The 23,975-nt window shown below is 41.7% G+C and overlaps 1 protein-coding gene across 1 annotated transcript in view; it reads right to left on the reverse strand.

The window, feature by feature from the left end:
* The window catches only part of DNAAF8 (dynein axonemal assembly factor 8), a gene marked incomplete at its 5' end in the record, with an annotated part of 95,515 nt that overhangs the window by 53,616 nt on the left and 17,924 nt on the right, over positions 1-23,975 (reverse strand). The window contains 3 exons of the mRNA XM_082490428.1: positions 5,362-5,556; positions 10,215-10,370; positions 13,034-13,225. Of these exons, the coding sequence (XP_082346554.1) occupies positions 5,362-5,556; positions 10,215-10,370; positions 13,034-13,225 (543 nt within the window). The remainder of the gene's footprint in view (positions 1-5,361; positions 5,557-10,214; positions 10,371-13,033; positions 13,226-23,975) is intronic.

Below are 23,975 nucleotides of genomic sequence, written 5' to 3' on the forward strand. Positions count from 1 at the left end.
TACTACTTTGTTTCAGACAATATTACCAAGATGAAGCCAGGCAGTTATGGGAAGGAAATTCACAGCTGAACAAAACCGTGTTGTAAAATACTGAGCAGAAACAAGAATAAGGACATTTAGAGAAGACTGGAGCTGCGTGCAGCAAAACCATGAATCTTTAACTGTCATACAGAAATATGACCAAATCCGATATCTCTTCTTCTTGCTCACAGTGTATTCTGTTCTCATTTCCGACAACAAAGAAATAGCTTTTGCTGTCAGATGATCTAAGAGAGCCTTTTAAATTGCAACGAGTCTTCTAGACTGCTTCCCAGCCACAGCAGGAAAACAGAAACTGCAGGAAGAATTTCTATGTACTCCACAATCTCATCTCCTCACATGCAAGGTACTTTCCAAGGCAAAGATCTGCTCAGCCTTTTTCATGAGAAAACACTCAAATTCCTTGGAGAAAGAAGCTGCATCCTCCACTGCCCCAGAGACAGATTCTAATTTCTGTATGTATATAACCTCTCCCTTAACTCCACTGCCCACATTGGTGGCAGCAGAGGAATCACTGTTCTCACCCTAGCAAAGGCCTCGATGCTAACACACAGGCAAGGCTCGTGTCTGATGCGATTCACTGAATCCTGGCCCTGAATTAGGCAGCATTATCCTCAAACTCTCTCCTCTCCCCGCTGTCATGAGTCCCAATGCAGTGTAGTATTCCTTAAGGAATCCAGATTAACACAAATTTGAATTTGTTCCCTGCACATCTTCCCTCCCCATCATTTCAGATGGCTCCAGATTTTAGTATAGGAAACGTGGAAGCACAGTAGGAAGATCCCAGGCAGCAAAAAAGCTGGGGATAGACAGGGCTAATTAAGAGCTTTGCCACTGAAGACATACAATTCTGGTGACTGTATTTCAGGCAGTCTGAAGATGCATTTCACTTTCCCTTGCCCCCCTTCTGGATAGGGAAAGGGATCTCATAAAACATAGAAGAGAAAGGATGAGACAATAACTTCCACCCCTTCCACCCCTCATGGACAATCCTAATAGCTAAGCACATTAGCTTGAGAGTTCTTTTAAGCTGCTCTTTTCTGGAATAATTAGCAATGGCCACAATTCAAATGCAAGCTATCAAATTTTAGGAAGAATGGAAAACTATAATGGTTTATTCCTCCCGAAGCTATGCCTTCATCTTTGTGCCAACTCTGGTAGACATCACTGTAATCCTTTCTCCTTTTAAAGGTCAGGGTTTTTTAGTTACAAATACCAACGACAGCCTGAACTCCTGGTCCCAACTAAAATCAATCACAAACTCCAACGGGACTCAGCTAGAGCCAGGATGCCACCTTCTCCCTTCTGCCTCGTGAAGATATAGCCATGCAGCTATTCTATGTCTGCAGCTATGGAATAATTTCTATATATGGTTACAGATGAGGCCCCAGGACACACGTCTCAACCACAGACAAGTCATATCCGTGTGGAATCATCAGTCAGGTGATGTGTTCTCGTTAAAGCTGTTGATACAACTTTATCAGACTGCACAGCAGACTCAGGGTGCCAGACACCTGAGACCTGGCCCTTAGCACCAACTTAGATAAAGACAAGACAGGAGCAAGATTTGGAAAGCAAAGGGCAGGACGAACCTGTTGTTTTGAACCTCCTTTTTTTTACACCTTTAGCCTGGATTTCAAAGCCTCAAGCTGCAGGAGTTAGCAGCTGGCACCTGCCATGCTCTAAGTCTCAACATCCTGCTGGGTTTGGTTTGGGGAAACAGATGCAGAGGTGCCGTTCTGGGCTACACAACAATCAGGTCTTTCAAGCTTTGGCATCAGGCTCAGCAGAAGCTTGGGAGGAGGAAAGCACACCCCTGAGCCATACACTAAATCCGAGAGCTTACAGCAACGTGTGGATCAGGTCTAACAGCTGGCCAAATTGCGCTGCACTTAGGTAGCTCTCCACCCACAAAATATCACACGGCCTAGCTTAGGTTTGCTTAAAAATGCTAGTTTTCTGCTTCTCACACAGCATGAAAGGAGAAAGAGAACACAAGGGGCAATAACCCGAAATCAATCACGATTGCCTACACCACGAGGCCCTGAACCACAGCATACCACCAGCTACTACAATTTGAGATGTGTGAAAGGCAATGCCCACACAGCCAAAGGCCTGAAGAGAGTTGGGTGAAAAGCTGATGTGGCAGTAAACAGCAGTTCTCAGAGTGAGCCTCTCATTAGCATTGAGGTTAGACGAAGTTATGGTAAAAGACAGTGGAAGATGCTGAAGCCGCTCAGCAGGGCTGAGGCCATGATGCTTGTCAAAGAAATAACATCACAGCATTCAAACACTAAAACCCAAATTCACAGATCTGAAATATCCTCTGGAAATGCTTCTCACTCCCTCTTCAGGGACTATACACAGAGTCCAGGCAATCACATAACTAAATGAGGTGCCTTAAGTGCACAAAGTAACAAGCAATACACCCGGGCTGGGTTTCCACCGCATGAAATAGTGATATCTAATTTCGTCAGCAATGCACAGCTCTTCTGCTACATGGTTATTTCAGCCTTTGAAAAATGTTTGCAACTTTCAAACCTTGTGTATATGTGTATACAGGTAGAGCTCCTCTGGTAACACAGTTGCCATCAACTCTCTAGCAGGGAAATCCCAAAAGTCTGAAATACCACATTAAAGGGCTGCTGTGCTTTCCATGAGTCCACTCCCAGACATCAAACTTGGCAGCTTTGAGTTACAACACTGAGGCAAATGTAGCTCCCTGGACCCAGGTCTGCGATTCTTAGCTATGTTTAGGCAAAATTGCATTGAAAAAAAAAAAAAAAAAAAAAAAGAAAAAGAAGCAAGGAAGGAACTTTGTGTAGACCTGCCCTTAGTCAGTGCCACTGTGTCAACACCCCCCCCCCCCCCCAACTCTTGTGCAGGAAGTCATCAGGGAAACTACCTAAGGGAGCAGCAAGTAGGGAGCTGATCACCAGGAGGTGCAAAAAAAAATCAATTATTTTGAACTAAAAGAAAAAAAAAATATATCTCATTCACCTCGACGTAGGGATGGAGGTTCCCCTCCTTCCTTGAAACCTCACTGACACAGTCAGCCATGCAATTCTGCTGTGCCCTCGCTCCTCTGTCATGGCAGGCACCTGGATAGGTTGGGAGTTCAAGGAGATGCTCTGGAAGGTGACCAAAAAGATGGTGAGCATTAGGGGTTGCACCCTTTGGGCAAACATCCTAGTGCCCAGAACAACTGAGAGAGCGAGAGAAATCCAGTGTGCCTTAATGGAACAAACAGGCAGAGGAAAAGCAGCATCAACACTGGCTACGTGTGTCGTCTGTATCCCTAAGGTTAATGCCTGCATCCTAAGGTTTAACAGCAGAAAGTACTTTTATTTTATGGTAAAATGAAGCAATCCTCTTTTTGCTGACAAGGGACATCGCAGTTAATAACTTCCACAGGGATTATGTCACTCCTAACCTAACCTGGGGTGTTAATGACTGCACTGTGAGTTTACTCTTCATATCAAAAGTGAATTACTGCAGGTTAACAGGCTGTACGCAGAGCATTAATAAGAAAGCCTCAAAGGAAAATAGCAAGAGAAAAGCAATCTGTTTGGGGTCCAGAACAGACTGAAAAAACACTGGAACAATTGACAGAAAAGAAGCTATTGGCTCATACGCTAACAAACAATGTGCTTTAAAGTTATTACAATTACTTCTAACAATTGCTCATAGAATCATACACAGAGCTCGTCAGTACACAAGCAGAGAGCAATTTTACCTGATGTTCCCTCTCCTTCCACTCCTACCCATTTGTTTCATCAACCTGCCAGGATTTTGTCTCTGACTCTAAGCTACCTGGACCAAAAACGGGTATTCACTGCATGCTTTTCCAACAGGTTCCTTGGGCTACTTAGTTTTGTATACACCACCTCAAAATAAATATAAATATAGAGAAAGCAAGCACAGATCACTGGCCTTGTACAAAATATTCAAACCAATGAAGTTAAAAGAATATGATATTGAATTTTCTATGCAGCGCTTTTTGGTTGTATTTTAATGACACTTGGGAACATTCTCAGTCGGTATCACTTTGTAAAGCTTCAGGGCAGACAACAGGGTTAGCTGCTGCCTGCTGAGAGTCTGGCTCATTGAGCCTCGCTTTGAGAAACCAGCCTTTCTTTATAACCGCAAGATACCTCTATCAAAAAGCCATGATACATAGTTGTCTCAGTGTAATTCAGGCCTGGGAACCTGGGTGGCACACAGCATTTGAACTTTGGAAGAGAACGTGGTCTTTAAAACGACTCCAGTTTTTCTACGGCATCAAGGCAAAGATCCACCCCCAGAAAGTGCCTGCTATCTTGCTGTTCAACGTCTAATGATTTATAATTCCCCTAATAAGGGATTTGCATAAAAGCCCTGACTGTTTTAAATGATGCCTTATTTTATGCCTCAAAAGTGTACAGCAGTTTTATCTTTTACAAGTACGTCAGACTGCTCTATAGCACTTGCTTCTACTTGAAAGCTATAGTGACTGCAAATCAACAGCATTAAGCCTCCTTTTCCTCCACAGAAGTGGGATAAACCTTTAGGCAAATTGCTAAGTGCACTGCTAAGCCCCTAAGATTTCATGGCATAGATTCTCACAGAGTAATAGTAATCCCCAAATCTGGTTGAAATTGCAGAAAAGTTCTCATGCTACATTATTTTCAGAACTCAACTTCACTGTGAACCAGAATTGCAGTCTTCACCATTGCCTGGAGTTGTGGCCCAAGGTTTTTGTTGATGTAGAAATATTGGGAAAAGACCACGATTGTCCAAAGGCTCCTGATGTCACAGGAAAAAAATAAGTAGAACATTCCTTCAAAAGGTATAGAAATCAGGTCATATTCAGCACTTCTTTGAAAACCTGGTCTATATATTTACACCAAGGTAGGATAGGCTGTTAAAGGACTAAAACCAATATTGGATGCCCTCAAGGAATAAGCTGCCCCAATAAGTATAATGAATTTTTGTAATATTTCATTCACTTGAATATTTGTTAGGGAGCACTTGCTAACTTGACAGAAGCGAAAAAGTTAATTATCATTCTACTTATAGACAGCATGAGGTGAATGTTCTCGCAGATGTCTTTAGGCAGAGAGAGTCATTTTAAGTCCTTGATTTTAAGTGGTGCTATGTCCTTGTAATCTCATAAACTTCAGTGGAAATCTACACAGCGTAGAAGCATTTGTTTTCAAGCTCTGTTTAAAACCTTAGCTAAGGCAAAAGAGAATACCTGTCAACACTGGAAAAATAAACAACTTTTACTGGACCTAATGAGAAGAAAAAAATACCAGAAGTCCAAGCATTTCTGTACAGTACCTGAGGATCAGGATTAACAGCAGTGACGTAACTGAGCAGGACAGAGGGGATTTCAGGAAGAAGTGGACACAGCTGGTTTTGGAAGTGATTGGCCAGTTCTGCCCTCCACTGGATAACATCTGGAAGCCACGTACAGGCTAGAAATGCAGAAACCTTCTGGTAAAAAGTGGACGTTCCTTGTAGATCTTCTTCAGTCTGCAAAGAGTCAATGGTTAAAAAGCATTGATGATGGCCTCAGGAACTTTCTGCTCTGTACCATACACCTGTAGCAGCTCTCTCTCTGTCTGCAACCATCCCAGCCTCATGCTTCACGCATCTGCCATACAGCCGCACTCCAGATTCTCCGAACCAAAGCCCTAACGTAACACTCCTCAGGCTCCCAAACCATCACACCCTGCATCCCTGCAACCAGAGCTCTAAACTTGTCCCCTCACCCGCAGAAAGCCCACTCCTCCCACCATCCTGGTAATATCCTACAAAGTCTCTACTACCAGGCTCAAAGACAGAATTATGTCGAGGTTCCTGACCCAGGAGATGGGACTTGAGAGCAGATGCGGTCTGCAACAGTCAGTTACGTCCATCAGCTGTGTGGAAGGGCTCTCTCTATGACTTGGGGACGTGCCTCCACATAGACTTGACTCAAAGTGCCCCTTGATGAAGGCACTGGGGAAATTAGCAGCATTGCCCTTCCACCAGAGCTCTCGATGCACTCACACTGTTCAGCTATAAAACTCCACCACAGATGATGACTGGTGATTTAATAGCAATCTTCAGTTGGTTGCAAGACAGTGGTATAAAATAACTGGTTCATGACATCCATCAGCCCACAAATATTACTTTGAAGCAGATTGCATACCACACTTAAAGAGGGATAAAATGCCATAAACAGGGCCATAAAACAGCCCAATACAATGAAACATTAATTTGCAAAGGGTTTCATAGGGGATATAAATGAAAAGATTTATTAATTTGAAGATTTTTAAAAAGATTGATACTAATATTAATATTGATACATTAATATGTAATGCTAAATTACAGTTTTCCATCATTCAACCTCCCCTCTAAGTCCCTTTGTTCTTCAAAGTTGGTTCTTAATTAGTAGGACTTTCAGAGAACAGAATTGGTGACCTCAATAAGACTCAATTAGAAATAAACAGAATCAAAAGTTATGCAAAACATCTTCTCTACACCAACTATTAGTGCACCTAGAAATTAGAGCTCAAGCGGGAAAGGTCTGCAAAAAAGCAAATCCAGTAACAGAGACTGTGAGCTCTTCTGAGCCACCACAGAAGTGTTAAATGATCAAAGTGTACAGACAAGAACTACGTTGCTCTGCGCAGTGCTCGTGTGCCTAATTGGGAATGCTTAGTAGATTCTTAGAAAGCATACTCTGTACAAATCTAATTCCCATCAGACATGCTCGTAACTGCAGCTTGTCTATCAGCATGCACGAATTACAAGAGGTGAGTGTATAAGCATTTGTTCTGACAGCAAGTCAAGAAACCAAAACCACGCAGGGATGTTCAGATTTGCCTCACTTCTGTCAGTTGTTTGTAGGAGGACAGAAATAAAAATCAAACTAAACCCCCAAAACTGACAAAAATGGGAGGAAACGTAGCAGAACCACGTGATACAGGAATAGATGCCATCCTGGTTGAATAAGCCAAAAGGCTTCTTGATCAGCTAAGAACAGGAGCTTTTGCTTTGAGAAACCACTACTATATTTATATTCATAACCATTAGATCTTGGGATGGAGAAATAAAATGTGACAAACAATAAAAGACACACAGATGACAGTGAAGTGGCCAGTAAATAAAAAGTTGATTGCTTAGAGGTCTGGAATATAGCTCAGCTCCAGTTAATGATAACTGGAGGGGGCGGAACCAAACTAAAACAACAAAAAACCTGGGTACCCCACCATTAGAGCTGTGACCCCACAGCAGGGAACAAGCCACAGGATGATCAAATAACAGCAAAGCCAATGAGACTGATAAACGCACTCGGCACGTTCCATCACACCAGGGTTGGGAATTGACAGGGGAGCAAGTTGGGGAAAGTAAAACCTTTCCCTTGTTGAAACAGGTCAGTCCTGAGGCTCTCAGACTAGAAATCCAACATCTGCCATGAAAATCATATTCCAATCTGAAGAAAATCCATGGACAACTGTTATTTTGCTGCTATTATGAGATACGAGTACAGATACACAGAGAAAGATGGGCATTTCCCTCTTAGCACGAAGCAGGCACAAATCTGTACCTAATATGCTGCGCAGTCTTGTACATACCCATCTTTGGCACTGAAAATGGACTCTACACGTTAAGAACATCAAAATATCAATTTGTCATACTGCTTCAGGTTAACATTTACACTACTTGGTGTGTCTTTTTTATATCACCCAAAAAGAGTAACTAAGATTTCCCTACATTCTTATACGGAAGAGTTGCAACAACAATGCCTGGGAAGCCAGTCAAATTTTGAAGGTAAGCCCCGAGAAGTGGTTCTCTTTGTGCCCACAGGAGCCAACTGGAACAAGAACCAATAAGCGTCACAACAGAATTTTGTTATCCGATTCAACCATTAAAAAACCATACATTAACACTGAGAGACTGAAGACTTATGCATGAAGAGTGAAATCTAAATTTCTCACCAGCAAAAAGCTGAAGCTGCTCAAGGGGAGGAATGGGGAGAGAGGAGGAGTTGCTGTTGTTTTCCTTGTCTCTGCCCTGGCTGACATTTCTGAAAGACTTTTGTTGTGCGTATGAGCTTAGATCTCTGTTGGGGAAAGCAGCAGCTTTACAAATGCCTCAGGAAAGCAAAATTGACAAAAGTCACTGTTACCACAAAGACATACGGTAGAGCCTGTAATGACAGGAAACCTCAGTTACACATAGTCTTGCTTTGAGGAACACCGTCCAAATGCCTTGTGTGTTTGCTGCTGCACATACTAGCTGAAGTCAGCAGCAGTGTCAGTACCGATAAATGGGGCAGCAGAATAGCAATTCCAATTTATACACGGACTGGAAACTCTGGCTCGTTCCACCGACTTGTGACACAACCCTTCCCAGCTCCAACCAAACGTTCAGAGCAGTCCGAGCCCACAGCTTCAAAAGTTCATTCAATTATGTGACACCGGATACATATTTTGAGCATACTCTGTGCTAGATGATTTTGATGCTTTGGCCAACTCCTCGGCCAAAATCAGCAGAGAGCAACAAGGCAAGGGGACAGAAGGCAGGTGAGTCTCTGTTCCTCCATTTTCTTTGCTCCATAAAGCGAACATCTTGAATTCAGTTGCCTTAGGCAGAAATCAACATCAAGCCCTTGTCCGGTCTAGCAGACTGCTTAGCCTCAGCCCCGCTGCTTCTGCTGACAGGTGCTCAAACACTGCCGGAAAGGTTGCTTATTGTTTTGGGGTTGGGTTTGGGGTTTTTTTTTGGTAGTGTTTTAATCATGACATTTGTTGCCAGCATCAATCATTTACTTGCAGGAGCACTGGAGCCCCAGCTGTCATACTCCAGGCTTTATGATACATCATGGGAAATTTAATCTTTACTGCTCACAGGCAGGCAGCTGCAAGTGAAGAATGCTTACTGCAGCTGAGTAGGGGAAGCTTAAGCGTGTTTTTAAAACATGTTTACACTTCCTCTTCCATTTAAACTTCACACAATGTGTCCAGCAGGTGTGACTCACGTACCTGGGGCCCTCCTAAGACCACCTGCTATTCGATCCTATGTGGTCTTTTCTGCATAGAGGAAGTGTCAATAACGAGCACTTCATCATCACATTCCTGTTAACATTACCAGGGTTGAGGCAGGCAAAAATAGAGTAGAAAATCCACTACCAGCTCGCTAAAGCCACAAGCATTGAGCCACCCGAGAGAAACTCAGCAGCCTCAACAGAGCACAGGGCCAACATCTCAAAGGTTATTCAGTAACAGGATAGTTATTCAAGCAAGCGACCCACAGGAGATCTTGAGTACACAAGGATCGCTGCTCCCCACCCATACCTGGGTCCGTTTTCCAGCAAGAGTCAGCTACACTGCATAGGCAGGATAGGTATTTATACCAGGCAAAAGTAGCAATTACACCTAACGAGCTGTCTCCAAAAATGAAACCAGAACAAGATGCTCAGAGTACCGATCTGTATCACATTAGCTCTGTGCAAAGACTGAGCCAACAAACTAGGGCCCAGAGCTGCTATCTCATAGCTCCGCTGTTTTCAGGACACAGCTCATGTATATCATGCCCTACGTTACGCTGTGCCACCTACACGTGACAGATTTTCAGCTTGCGTGCTAGACCTTTCAGCTTGGCGCTTTATTGCACAGCACAGACTCTGTAGTCTACCAGAGTTGAGGGAACGGGTTCTCAGGTCCCATCTCCAGGCCCTGACTCCTGGGAGCCAAACAAGACAATATTCCCCCTCGGGAGCCACACCCTTCACATGGTTAAAATATAAAAGCAAAAACCATAATACCTGCCAAAGATATGTCTCCTCTGAATCCAGTCAAATTTCTGCACTGTGGGGTTACAGCCACCAAAAATCTATTAACAGCTAATGAGCAGCAGAGACAGAAGACTACGCCACAGAGAGCTGGTTTCTCATCTGCACATAATCTAAATTCAGCATAACTGAGGACAGCTTGAGTTGGCAATTAGCTGTAAGCAATCTTTCAGTTCCCACAGTACTGGGCTGTTCCCCCATTTTAATTTAGAGCAGTGCTTACGCTGCTCTATTCTGACTCGCTGAAGTTTGAATTCGAATCGGCATATCCAATGGTCCTTAGTATAAAACAGTGGTAGCGGCCTATGGCAGTTGTGCATGACTAGCAAGTGTAAATGCCGCTACTCACTTTTATCTTCTGGATCTTGGTGCTGTTCTGCGTTGAAGACTCCTCTGCTGGCACGAGACAAGCATATAGGGCCAAGCCACCCTCTTGCCAGGCCTGCTGCAGCCCCACCACCTGAAACGGAGCCTCGGATCCATCTTTCATTTTCACAGGAGGCACCTGCGAATCCATTTGAACATAATTTCATTTTTAGATGACTGTATTTAGAGACTGTAAACCCGTTATCTTGCTCTATCACTTTTGAGTAGAGCCCCATAACGTACAATAATCCAGGGAGCACTCTCGCTTGATTAGTGGATTAGCTGTGGTTTAGCCAGGAGAAAAATCAATAAAGACCAAATTAAATAGGAATAACGTGCAGGTTTTGATAAGTCATAGGATTTATTTTCTCAACGAGGACCTGCAACCTCCAACTTCCACCAGTTTCAAAATGTGAAAGCAAGAACTTGCATCAGTTCCCTAGTCTAGCAAGAAAGGAGAACAGAGTCCCTGTCAATGCTGCACTGCATGTTCTTGTCACAGTGGCACCGTGTGCTGCCTTTATTAATGATAATGAGATCAATGCAATCTTAGTTCAAAAATCAATGCTAAGTGATTATGCCATTCCGAGGAGCTAGTGCAGGCTTCCTTAAGTAGCCTTTGTCTTCCCTATTGGTGATCACTAATAGCAAAACCCCATCAATCCCTATCCAGTGAATATACCTTTTAGTTAGACTGAGGTGATTTCTTTTTGATAGATTTTTTTGTGCACACGTGTGTGTGGGAGGCAAACGTTCCATTTTCCAATATACATATCTGATCCAAAACAAGAAGGGTAAAAAGCAGCTTCTACCAACCCCAAGATGAACACTGGACATCTTTTATCATAAATACCAGGTTAGTTCCAGAGATAAACCACTCATTGTCTCATAAGGCTGCTCAACCTCAGGCTGAAATGTGAGGTACTTTATCATAGAGGGTAGAAAAGGGACAGGAAAGATACCCAAAATGAACCAGGAAGGCACTGTAGTGCTGCAAAGCACCCTGAAACCTGGGTAGCAAGTGAAAGAGGGCAGAAGGCTATGGGAAAGTCAGGCGCAGGCAACCAGCAAAGCCACGAGAAAGAAATAGCAGCCATGTGAGGCAGAGATGCCTGAACCAGATCACACTCTAGGTAAAGAGACAGGCAAGTCTGAATTAAAGGACTATAATTCCTTCCCAGGACTCTGGTGAACACAGAAACCACTAAGTCTTGTTTTCATGGTTTATACCATCACTGTGATCTCTAGATGGATTAACAGCTCTGCTATTTACTGCACGTATAAACCAAAACTATTTCGAGTGAGATAAACACCTTTAGAAATATGTTCTCAACACAGGGCCTGAGTGGATTTTCAAACTGTTGCATAGGTCAGCTGTGTCACTCAAAATAGCACTGCCAAGTCCTTGACTGCTTTGAACTTGGGTTTCACATGGGAAATGCTGTAGCTGCTCTGTCACTAGGGAATGCTCGCATCTGGGGGATCATGTTCTCAACTGGTAGAAATCAGCGTATGTCCAAGGAAATCCATAAAGATATGCTGATTTACACACACCAGGAAGCCAGCGAATCACTGGAATTACATAGATTACAACCAGATGAGGATTTGGTCTAAAAATGCCTCAACATTTCCACTTTTTTAATTAAAGAAGCGCAGACCCTTTCATTACTGTCCAACAGCTGTTTGAGAACCTGTGTTGGACTAGATGATCTCCAGAGGTCCCTTCCAACCCTGACCATTCTGCGATTCTGTGAAATAAACCAGTGGATTTTACCCCAGTTTCTCTTGGGCGCAAAGTCAATCCCAACATTTGACTCCACAGTCTCAGCAGAGAGACGCATAGCCCTGGATGCTGAGATAACCTTTCAGGCTTGGAGATAACTGCTACAAATCAGAGCTCAGTTGTGGTTTTTTTTTTTTTTTTTTTTTTTTTAATGGGAATAACACAAGGGAAGAAAGCTCACACTGCAGCTGGTCATGAGCTAACTAGTTTCTAAACAGAAGATTCAGACTCTGGGGCTATTCAAGTGGCAATTTTCATTAGAGCATTGTACTAACGTTAAAGAATGTTAGCAATGTTTTAATGGAAATGTGAACATCATTAACAATTAATACTGTTGAAGTGGAGTTTAAGTGATTTAAAAGCCTTGTGCAGGCTGCCCGCTCAGGGTGAAGTCTACCTGAAGTGCACAGATTGGTATTGCTATGCCAATGTCTTTAACCAGGGAAAAGAATGAGGCCAACAATGCAGGGTGGGGAGGAAAAATACACATAGCCTACTTTCCCTAAGGGAAAAGGCTAATATGGGATTAATGGGAAGAGCGAGGAAAAGGTGGCTTCTTTAGAGGAGAAAAATACACGATCCAAAGGACAATTAAGATGAAACAGACAACCACTTGTTTATAGCCCTCAACTATCAGAAGGATCTATTCCTAATTAGAACAAACGGTAAGAAATAGGCAACTGTGTCCGTTTGCTTCTTTTGCTAAGGACAAAGTATAATAGTTAGCCTTCTACTTCCAGTAGTCACTTTGGACTATGACAAGTCTGGCTCAACAATTTTTTACTTCCTGTGCCCTGTTCTTTGTAAACCACAGGCGCAATCCAGCTCCCACTGACTTCACCAAGACTTATTTACTGACTTTAAGGTGAGTTAGAACATAATTTCCCCTTTGTCCAGCCACTGTTTTGTGGCTGTGGGAAGAAGGAGATTTTAAGAATGATTATATATTCACCAGAGGGCAAAACACAGCCTTAATCATGCAGAACCTTCTTTTGCGCACTGTCACTGCTCATACTCACCAGAGAGAGAAGCCATGTCACAAGGGCCTGGTAGATGTTGGCTGCTCTCAGCACCGCGTCAGGCACTTGCCCACAGCACTGATCTGTAGCTACTTGGCCACAACTTGACAGGCAAATGGTCATAAGCAGCACCTCATTTTTCATACTGTGTGATCCAGGCAATGTGTCAATATCTGGCAAATAAGAGGCTTCCTGTAAAAAAAAAAAAAAAAAGTATGAAAATGGAAGTGATTTGGATTACTGGAACTGTATTCATCATCGTGAATGAATTACATTCATTGCCATCACAGGAGGGGCAATTAATATCTAGCGAGCATTTATCAAAGAGGAAGCATGAGCCATAAAAGCTAGGTCATTATATCAGTGACACCTTCTTGAGCACTTCAGTTTTTCTTGGAGAGCTGTCACCTGGGTCTTCATTTAGTCAAACACTGCATGGTGAATAGAAGATTACATGGTCACAGCTGGAAATAGTACGATCAAATTTGTTCTGTATTCTTTAAGATTCAGTGATTTTGGTTTTGTGGGTTTTTTTTTTTTTTTCAATCAGTGAAATGCCTTCAAAACAACTTTTTTTTCCTGCTTCGTCTAACATACCTCATTTTATAGATGATGTTACATTTAAGTGAACTCATCTCCTTCCTTTACTTTAGTATTGATACTTGGTTATTTAGGATGCAAACTCCCTCTCCTTTAAGAGACTTGTTCTTTAAGAAACAACCTCAAGCCTGAACCATGGGGTTATAGTTTATGGGATCTCTTTTGTTCTTCCAAAGATGCACTAGCTGCAGCTGTAATTATTAGCTGACTATTCCCACCTATATTCAATTTGCTGCCCCGGTATTCCTTTTGTAAATTAGGAAGCTAGTCCCTAAAACCGCAAAGATTCTCCAGTATACACGAGTATTGTTCCTCAACAATTATGATCCTTTAATAAGGACCCTCAGGGTACCCCCAAGGCATCCTGAGGGCATATGTTCTACCGGTGTGGAGATACAATCATATTGGAAATAGCTGGAGCTGTTTATGCAGTTAACATTTCCAAGCTACTTGTTAGAGTATCAACTACCCACTGCAGAGTCGGCAAAGTACAACACGACTGCATTGCCTGTACATGTCAACATGACCAGCCAACAGACTAAACTGCTAATTAAAGCGAGCAGAATTAATCTGAAAAAACCTACGGTAGTACCAGACTGGCGAGCATCCCTTTCTGTGAGGCGAGCTGAGCTGTGGAACACCATAGGAACACCAAGGGAGCAGGAGGGTGTTGAGGAGCAGCTAAGCAGCTACGTTTTCAGTTGCTCCACGTAGCCCATAATGAGGATGTCTGCCCACACCTTTACACTGAATTAACCTTAATTTGATTTACCTGAATTTACTTTGAAGCAAAGTAAGTTAAATCCAATTAAAGCCACTTTAATTCTGAGTTAAAATGTCCACAAAGGTGTTTAATGACTAATCCACTTGACAAGTTAATGTAGCTTGACTTTTGCGCCTATCCTCAATATAGACAATTCCTTAAAACAGTTTTCAAAAAAATACACTAATAAAAAGCCACAAGCAGATCTATCATGACATTCAGTGTTTTGGTGTTGAAATATCTGCCACAGCACAGCCTACAATTACCAAATAAAAACTGCAATTAGTAATAAAGGAAAAACAGTAATGCAAAAGTTTCTGACGCTGCAGATCTGCATTACTAATGTCACTGTCATGCTGGGGAGCTAAAAGAATGCATCAGGGCTTTGACCCTACCATTGCAATTCTCTGAGGAAGAGGTATTAAAAGAAACTTGAAAACTTTCAGGAAAATATGACCTTCTTCTACATCCTGTATTGGAGAAATAATTCTTTCTTCATCCCTCAACAAGAGCAAGGGGATCAGTGATAGGAGGCAACTCAAGAGCTAAGGATTAAAACAGTATCTACTAATGCTTTCCAACTATTTAAAATTTGTTTGGCCAAGCAGCAGGGGAGGCCTCAATAGGCTTTTTGACCAAGATCAGTTAGGAATTTTACTTATTAAGGTTCTTTCTGAGAGTGAGTAAGGTTTTGATCAATGCTGGTCCTTCCCTCTCCTCCCTCTGCCAGCCTCCTTACCCCAAAAAGAATCCAGGCATAGAAGAACTTAACTAATTTCAGAAATATTATGGCTAATGAACAAAAAAAAAGGAGCTATTCCTATTTAATTCTGGGCAAGAATTGCTGAAGTAAGATACATTCAGTGCTTTCTTAGTATGCCTTCCCACGGCATCGCCCAATTTACCCTAGTCTACCTATGAAGAGAATTCAGTTTGCCTACATGTTACACTGGCTTTTATTTGTGACAGTATTAGATTATAAAAAGACTAGAATTACTCAAATGCTGGGCTATTTCTGGTTGCTCTGGCTAGAACTGTGCTGTCAGTCACAGACAGGCTTGCAGCTGATTGTAGTCAAGTGCCAACGATTACCATAGAGTAAATAAGATAAAATTTCCTATTTCCAAAGTGCTTGCTATTTCATTTTGCAATTATAGTTTGCAATATTGCAACTTACAACCTTTCAGCTCGATTCTCCAACCGCCCCTCCACCCCCAGCTCTGGCCATCTTTCTCCACTCTAACATAACAACAGTGCAAGTAGAAGCACTAACCAGCCAAGAAATAACCTCCCCCTAAATCCACACCAAAAAAGAAATAAGGAAAAAGGAATTGCAAAACACTTAAGCACACCCATATCTTCTAGCCTTCAGCCACAGCAGTGTTGAAGTTACACACTCAGAGGCACAGCCCCAAATGAAACAATTGTTCATTAAAAAAAAAAAAATCTGTAATGTGAATGCATCCAGACAATCACTAAAAAAGTGGCATTTTACCTCCTTTTAAAACAAAACAAAAAAAAACCACACCAAAAAACCCACCAAAAGCAGAGCTATTTATGATCACAGCAAACTGAAGCTTAGTAGATACAAGTTGGCCAGCCAAGATTAATTTTGTTTCTAATAAAATAGCTCTAATTGGTTAAATGATACTTGTGTTGATGTTTTTTTAAAAGACTAGTTGGCATTGCTTTCCCTCCGCCTCCATACTAGATTGGATAAACAGCTCTATTGCCCTAAAACTAGGAAAAATTATCAAAACTGTTAGAGGCTGGAATGATCAAGTAGCAGCTCAGGAGCCAAGAGGGCCAGGTGACGACTTTGCTGCCAGTTCCCAGCGAGGTACAAGGCTGACAGCAAGTGAGAGTTACTATCAACTGCTATTTGGGAACCCTGCTATGTTACACATTTAGAAAGTCCATTTCACCACTAGACCCAAGAAAGTAGTAAGTATTTCCCAGCAGAATCAGCTCACCCAGTCGGAGGGTTTCTCCCAGCAGAATGATAGGTCAGGGAGAAGGCAATTTATTTTAAAGATATGGTCTCTCTTTTGCAGGTAAACGAAAATTCAGTATTTCCTTTCTAGCACCTTTTCCAATACTAAGTAAACAATGCTAAACCTGAAACAAGGTGTCATATTTGTTAAAAAAACACTCTCTACTACGTTGAGCAGAGTCTACAACAGCGAGAGCTAAATCAAAACATCCACTGCATGTAAAATGACGATAAGTTATACTCACACAGTCTCCTCCTTTACTGGATGGGGTGAGTGGGGGGGAAGGGGAGGAATAGGAAGAATCTTACTCTCATTGGCTGGAGGCTTAATCAAAATAATTGTTTTCAGCCATGTCTAAATTTATCCTCCTATGTCATCTGCACCCCAGCTTGAATCACAGATTTAAGAGGCAATCCCTGATGAACGGCAAATTACCGACTGCAGAAATCTTTTGCCAAATGATGCATCTGCTGTACGTTTGTAAATGTGAGCTGATTTCTAGGTGCTTTAGCAGCTCCAGCTAATTTCTCTAATGAAAATTCTATACTCTTGTGCTGAAATAGCTCTAGCATTGCATGTTCATGCTCCATTATAGGCAGAGCTCACAGTACAAAATGCAAGTGTGTTGATTATGTGGTTATACATCTATTTTCCACGCGGTCATGTTGCTAACGTAGGAGAGGAGAGAGAGTTAGGACACATTTAATGATTCTGTCCATCTAAGGCAAAGCAGATAACAGTCTTCCATAGCTTCTAAAAATTCTTGCATTAGATGAAGACATATTGGAAATGTCAAGTGTTTGTTCATTTTCATTCTGTGGGGAAGGAAAAATGATGACAATGCCATCTGTTAGATTATTTGAAATTCCACACTAAATTGTGGAATAAACCCTGAAACCATTCAAAGAACTGCTTTATCATTGCAAAGTGGGAGCAATGGGTAAGAATGAGGAAAGTATCTGCATTTCCTGCATGCAACTGGCAGAACACACCGTAATTAGGAAGGCAACATTTAATAACAAAAAGGAGAGTACGATTGATGTTAATGGTCTTTCTGTTAATGCCTTTTTGTACTAGACTCACTCTCTATAGCACCAATGGCTTTCTGAGTATCAAACATCCCGAGGTTATGGATCTGAAAAATATGATGGTGGCAAGATGTTATTGAAATGTTCTGATCTGAACTGAGCTTCAGATTGCTAAAATGGAGGAGTTATGATCTTCCAAAGCAGACATCTCTGCCAAAGTAAGATTGCAGGCATTCAGAGAGCTGCATAATGGAAGCATTATTCCCTACGAACCCCATAGTTCCCCGATTCAGCTAGGGCATTACATATCCTGTGAGTTTAGGTTAACACACAAAAAAAAAAAAAAGTAATAGCGAAAATTTCTTTGCTGAAATTTATCTTCTTGTTATTCTTAGTCTTGCGCATGAAGAATATAACCTCTCCTGATTCAGAAGAAACCACTTTTCTACCTCTGGCAGCACGAGTGTGCTAAAGCTAGACAGCATCTCTGCTGGAGCATAAAGAGGGCAAGTGTCAAAGAGAAATGTCAGCTCGCCACCAGAAATTACTAGATACAGGAGCGCAGTTCAGATGTGACGCACAGAAAGGAACTGAGCTCTGCTCGGCACAGGAACCAAGGAGAGCAAAATTCACTCTGTATACCTTTTCATGTTGCTGCTAGCTGAGCATGGTCAACCCCAAGTGCAATTTAAAGTTGCCTTTCAGCCACCACAACAGTAGCAGACAGTTAATGACAACTAGGATCAGTTACATTTCTGGCTCAGGACATATCAGTGCTCTACAAAAATCCCTCTTCATCCTATCCATAATCCCTCTCAACACAAATGAAGACAACAAAGAGATGTGATGTAGTGTGAATTACACTGTTCTATGGCACTTCTGCACTCGCCTACAGTAAGGGAATTCTCAGCTGCTTCGCTAGAGTTAACGACTCATCTGTGCTATCAAAGATAGGCATGACCCCTCTGGCAAGAGTCAAGGATCACGGCCCATAGACTATGCCAGCAGAGACACACTGTGATCACTCAGGATCACACAGGCGGAAAGTATTTTTGGCCCCAAATCCAACATACATTTATTCAGCTATCTGCAGCAAAGAAAACAACTCCACGGCATCAGGCATTTTCTCCTTAAAAAGAAGAATTTTGTACCCTAGAGCGTGCTCCCTGTCCTAACCTGCTCCCTTCTGCCTGTCCTGCCAGCACCCCTGATGCAAGTACGCAGCGCTGCCCCTGCCACGCTGCCTCTCCTGTATACGCTGGTGTGTCTTACCATGATCTCTTGCTTTGGCCTGTCCTAGAACTTTATTACTTACTATTAGAGAGCCCTGCACAACCAGCTCATGTTCTTTTTTAGACTGTATCTTTCCAGTCAGTCTGAGTTCACTAGACCAGAATACTGTGAATGAAACGAGAATATCTATCAGTCAACACAGATAAGCAAGCACAGTTAAAGCAACGATGACTTCCTTGATAGAATTGCTCTTGAATTATTTCATTAGGACATAGAATGTTCTGATTAGCGTTTAGAGCCAGCTAGGAGCGTGTGTCAAACACCAGCCTGGCTTTCAGATGACTAAGGACCAATTCCAATGTAATTCTAATGTTCATCAGAACCAGAACGTTCACATGGTCATGAAGTATGTTAACAAACCAAAAATCTTTGAAAATGGGTATTTGCACGCAAATATATTCAAGAAAAATGGTGTAAAATGAGGCCATTTAGCAACAACTCTGAGCGCAGCTAAAAAAACATTCAAATAACTGGCACAAATAACTGGTAACAAGCAGCTTCTTTCTTTGTTAGAAGTGGGAACAATTTCTTCTTTAGTTGTTAGAAGTGGGAAAATTTTCCGACAAAGGCTCAACTCTGGTAAACAAAGAACTGCTCTGAAAATTGAGCTAACATTTAAATTAAAGTAACATTGAATCCTATTTGATTTTGTTTGCATTCTGAGACATAATCATTAAAAATGAGAAGTGCCTTTTCCATGATTGGTGTTTATGCTACAGTAACACTTACAGAGGCTTAGAGGGATTCATAGCCTCGTTGTGCTAGTGTTCTGAGCACATGTAACAAAAAGCGCTGCCTCTAATGAGTTTATACCCCTGGTTAACGAGAAGGAGCTGAAATAAGTAAAAGAAGTTTAATTACTTACACATTTCATGTGAGCACAAGACTGGGAATCAGGAACTTGGGCCTCAGTCCTGGCTCTGCAGTGGAGTGAAACTGTAAAGTGAGGATATTATTTCCTTACCCTCGTCCCTGTCTAGCTGCATTAATTATCAAAAGCCTGTAAAACACTCTGAAGAGGAACAGTGTAAGATTATCAAGAAACTTTCAATATTAATCTCCATTCCCTTTCTTGACATTCCTGAAATAGTATCAAGTCCTCCAAAACCCAGAGAGTAGTATCTGCATCTTCCATAGCATTGCTCTTCAAATGATTTCAAACTGCCTCACAACGTGCCATGACTTCCAGCCCCACAGCAGGGAAGGAAATCCTACATGGTCACTTTGAAATGGAATTGGTCCTCGGCCAGCTGAAAACCAGGCTGGTATTTGGCACACGTTCCTAGCTGGCTTTAAATACAGTTGAAATGGCTCTAGTTTGACACTCCAGGAGATTCACCATATATTTATCAACTTGGGTAAAGCCTTATTTTTTTCTAGTCTTTAATCTATTTATCTTTTCATGTATTTCCCCTGATACTCTGTGGAAACACCCCAAGGGAAAAAAAAAAGGGGGGGATGGGGGTGCACACTATGCTCAGCTGCTTTATCAGAAAGTTTTACCAGAGCTCAAACAGCTTGCTTGTCAAAGCACCAGCTTCCAGTTTAGAAACGGATTTTGTGTCCAGTCTGTCATACAGGCTCTGCGATCTTGCATCTAGCTGCAAAATACTATGCATATAACCCTTCAGACCTGTGAATTTTCCAAGGCAGTAAATAGAGGGGGGTGGGGTTGTGATTCTGAGAACTGTGAAGTGCTTACAATGTCCACTGGAGCTTGTGGGAGAAGTCCCGGTGCTTGGCACAGAGCTGGCCAGAGGTCTATGTTTTCAAAATAAAAATAACTGCATGATACTTTCACTCCATAATCTCAGATAAAGCCTTGAATTCCATTCCCTGCCACTAAGAATAATGCTTCCATAATTATTGTTTGTGTAATAACGTGTTTACAAGTTGTGACCAAGCTTATCCCCCAGTGTGCTAAGATCTGGAATTGTAGTCCAACCTAAGTCATAATGCTAAACAAGAAAATACGAGAAAAACTAGGAATACAGTTCAAACTATATGGTTTCTTTAACAGTAGTGTGGCTGTGTCAGACAAGCCTGTACAGCCCCTTCAAAAAACAGAGGGACAGGTTCAGCCTCCTTTCATCTACAAATAGCATCACTGATCACAGCCCTGAGGCGAGGCCAGGAGTCATGAATTCTACTCCGATTCCAAGAGAGATGCAGGGCAGAAAGTATTTCTCTGTATAATTAAATGTGACTGGCACTTGTTCATACACATGGCAAACTTACAGTCGCTATTCCTTTTGCCAACAAACACAGGTCCTGTCAAAGAGCAAGACCCAAAGAGACAAAAAGGTACAGAAATGATTTTCTGCCCTCTTTCTAATGAGAACTAGAATTTAGCCTGTGGACATTTTACATTATTGCCTTCTCTTCAAGTTTAATCTGAACCATCCTGCTAATGTGAATGGAGGAGTATTTAGGACCTCTACTGGCAGCAAGTTCATGCGTGTAATTCTGGAAACTATATTCTTTTTACTTATATTAACCTTTCCCTTAAGCAACAGCAACGAATGTTCCCATCTGTCAAGATCATGCATAAGTATATTCAAGAATAAGCCTAAACTCATTTTAATCACTTCCAAGATATGCCAAGGAATATAAAGGATTAAATATTTCACATTTTCCTGGGGCCATTTCAAACTCCAATCAGAGAAACAGCACTGAAAGCAGTCATTTCTTTTTAAAGACCTGACTGTTCCATTCGTTCCATAGCTGGAAAGTGCAAGAGACAAAAGTGGGAGCCCCTGTGAGACCACCAGACTGGGTCTCCGTGCAGAAGTTTAAATTGAAGGTTCTCTATGGCTTTTTGGTGGTCCTGTTGCACTCAGTACAGAAGGTGAGTTTCCTGGTACTGACCACATACACAGCAATTTAGCTGAGAAACCTACCGAAGCAGACAACGGGTTATTAAAGCAGGATTGTTGTATGCCATTTTCTAACTGCTCTGGTTGCGTGAGCAGAACTACTGAGAAGAGTCATATGTCTGTAAAGTTCCTGACTCGCTTTAATCTGTGCCCTAAGAGTGCCAAAGCACTCGATTCCATAACATCTCTGACTCAGAGGACACAGAGAGCAAGCAAGCAGGCTCTGCCTGTGTAAAGCAAGTTGTTTATAACTGACATTTAAGGCATAGATTCTCCCCTTTGCCGGTTAAGGCAAATCCTTAGGATAGATCTATGCCATCCCGGGTGGCGGCAGAGGCCATAGCAGCCTCAGCTCGTCTGGCTTGCTGACCACAGCCAAGGAGACCATAAACCAGCTAAACTCAACCTAAAGATAACATACTGTGCTAGCAAATCCCCCCCCATTCTCTTTCACCAGTACCAAGTGGGAAGATGAAGAGGAGGCCAGAAACACAGGCTCTGTGCCAGCTAACAGTCTCCTGTGCTAGAAAAACAATTTTCTTGGGAACTTCCATGCTATTCTGAATCCTGTGTGCTGGACTGGTGGTACAAACAGGAATCTTGGCCTTCTGGTTTTGCATGCTAAATTTAACTACATGTCTAATTGCCTTAGTTTATTTTTAAGCCTTTGAGTTGAGGCAGCAGGTTCATTAAGTACAAGAGATTTTAATCTCGTTTAAGGAACTCATTAAATTTCTCCGTGTAAAAAAAAAAAAAAAAAAAAAAAAAAAAAAAAAAAAAAAGAGGGATTCAGGGGCCATCTGCTGGCTGTTTGGCACATCACTGCTGGCCACAACCCCACAGAGTCAGTCCAAAAGTGAGAGGACCTAGAGCGAAGCACAAGCCAAATTGAGCTCTGATGCCAGAAAAAGATATAGTGTTGTACAAATTGCAAAATATTTCCAATTAATGGGCTTTTTTTAAGCTATAGTAAAAATACTAGTAAGGGCTAAATGCTGGGTTCAGTTACACAGGTGCAAGTGTAGCAGCTGCTGTGGCCCTGTGTAAATGAGAAGATTTGGTCACTGAGTGATTTATACTTATAAGATCAGTTTTAGAGTAATACAGACATAAAAAAATCAGTTACTGTGTCACAAGATCATTATAACTGAAAGAAGATTTAACAATTTTCCTTGACTTTTCCAAATATGTATATGGCACCATTTTGTTGGAGATAAATTGGCATTTCTGTGCAAACTAGCACAAAACCTAGTCCTTTCATAACTGGTGGATCAGGCCCTTGTACGTTCTTTCTACCGAGACATAAATTTCACTTTCTTACAGTTCTTTTCCACGCAGCAATAAAAATGAAGAATTTTTAAATATTGTTTAGGACATCACTGAAGTGCATTCATGTAAGCAGCTCTACAATGGAGTTGGTGAGATGCCCAAGTAGTGTGGTCCAGCTGGTAAAGTGCTGTGTTGGGTTCCTGGGACCCACAGTTGACATCCTTGAACATCGCTTTGTACTCAGGTAAGATGTAAGAAAAAGGCAATTTCCAGTGTTGATGTCAGCACTATTGCCTTAAAAAGATCAAGACACCCATACAATAGTAATGGAAATAACAGACATCTATTTCAGTAAGAGCCTTTCACTGACAACTGCGCAGATCAAGGGACCTAGTACATAAAAAAAAAACAAAAAAACAAAACAAACCACAAAAACATACGGAACCAGTAATTGAACTAAAAATATTTCTACAAGTTTTGGAAATCAATCTCTACACTCAGTCATAATGTGCTAATTCACGATAGCCATCACAGTAACTGAACATACAATGCTTCAGCACTACTCCTGAAGGTAAGGATGACCCAGGAATTTTGTCAGGGATTTGTCCTGTAGAATTGATATCAGATCAAAGTGAAAATAAGGCAGCAAAAGGGCAAGGAAGATTTTGACCGTAGCATATTGTTCATTTTCGCTTTGTGGGAATGCAAGCGGGAAATCTTTCAGTTGAGAATTTTACCTGCCATCAGTAAGCTGAGTCAAAGGCATATTAATATAAAAAACCCTACCAATTTTGACAGAAAGGTTATAGAGTCTATGTTTACAAGATAAAAAAGAAAGTATCCGCATAATATATTTGTTAGGATAGAATGACTCGGTTGCATATCTGAATGTTTTTGTTTTGCAAGCCCGCTGTTAAGGCTAAGCTGCAATATGATGATCGTGGTAATATAATTACTAATACAAGGTTAGCCAAAGTGATTGTGTAGCCAAGAAAAATTAGATGCCTCAGTATGAGTCAACACATTCATTTTCCAAACAGTTTGGCTGTTCAAGGTAGATAAAACAGTGTTTAAGAAGTACTGATAATAAGGTGGTTCCTAATAACTTTCAAACTACAT

The sequence above is a fragment of the Vanellus vanellus genome, assembly GCF_965231255.1.
Source record: "Vanellus vanellus genome assembly, chromosome: 14".
Taxonomy (NCBI): domain Eukaryota; kingdom Metazoa; phylum Chordata; class Aves; order Charadriiformes; family Charadriidae; genus Vanellus; species Vanellus vanellus.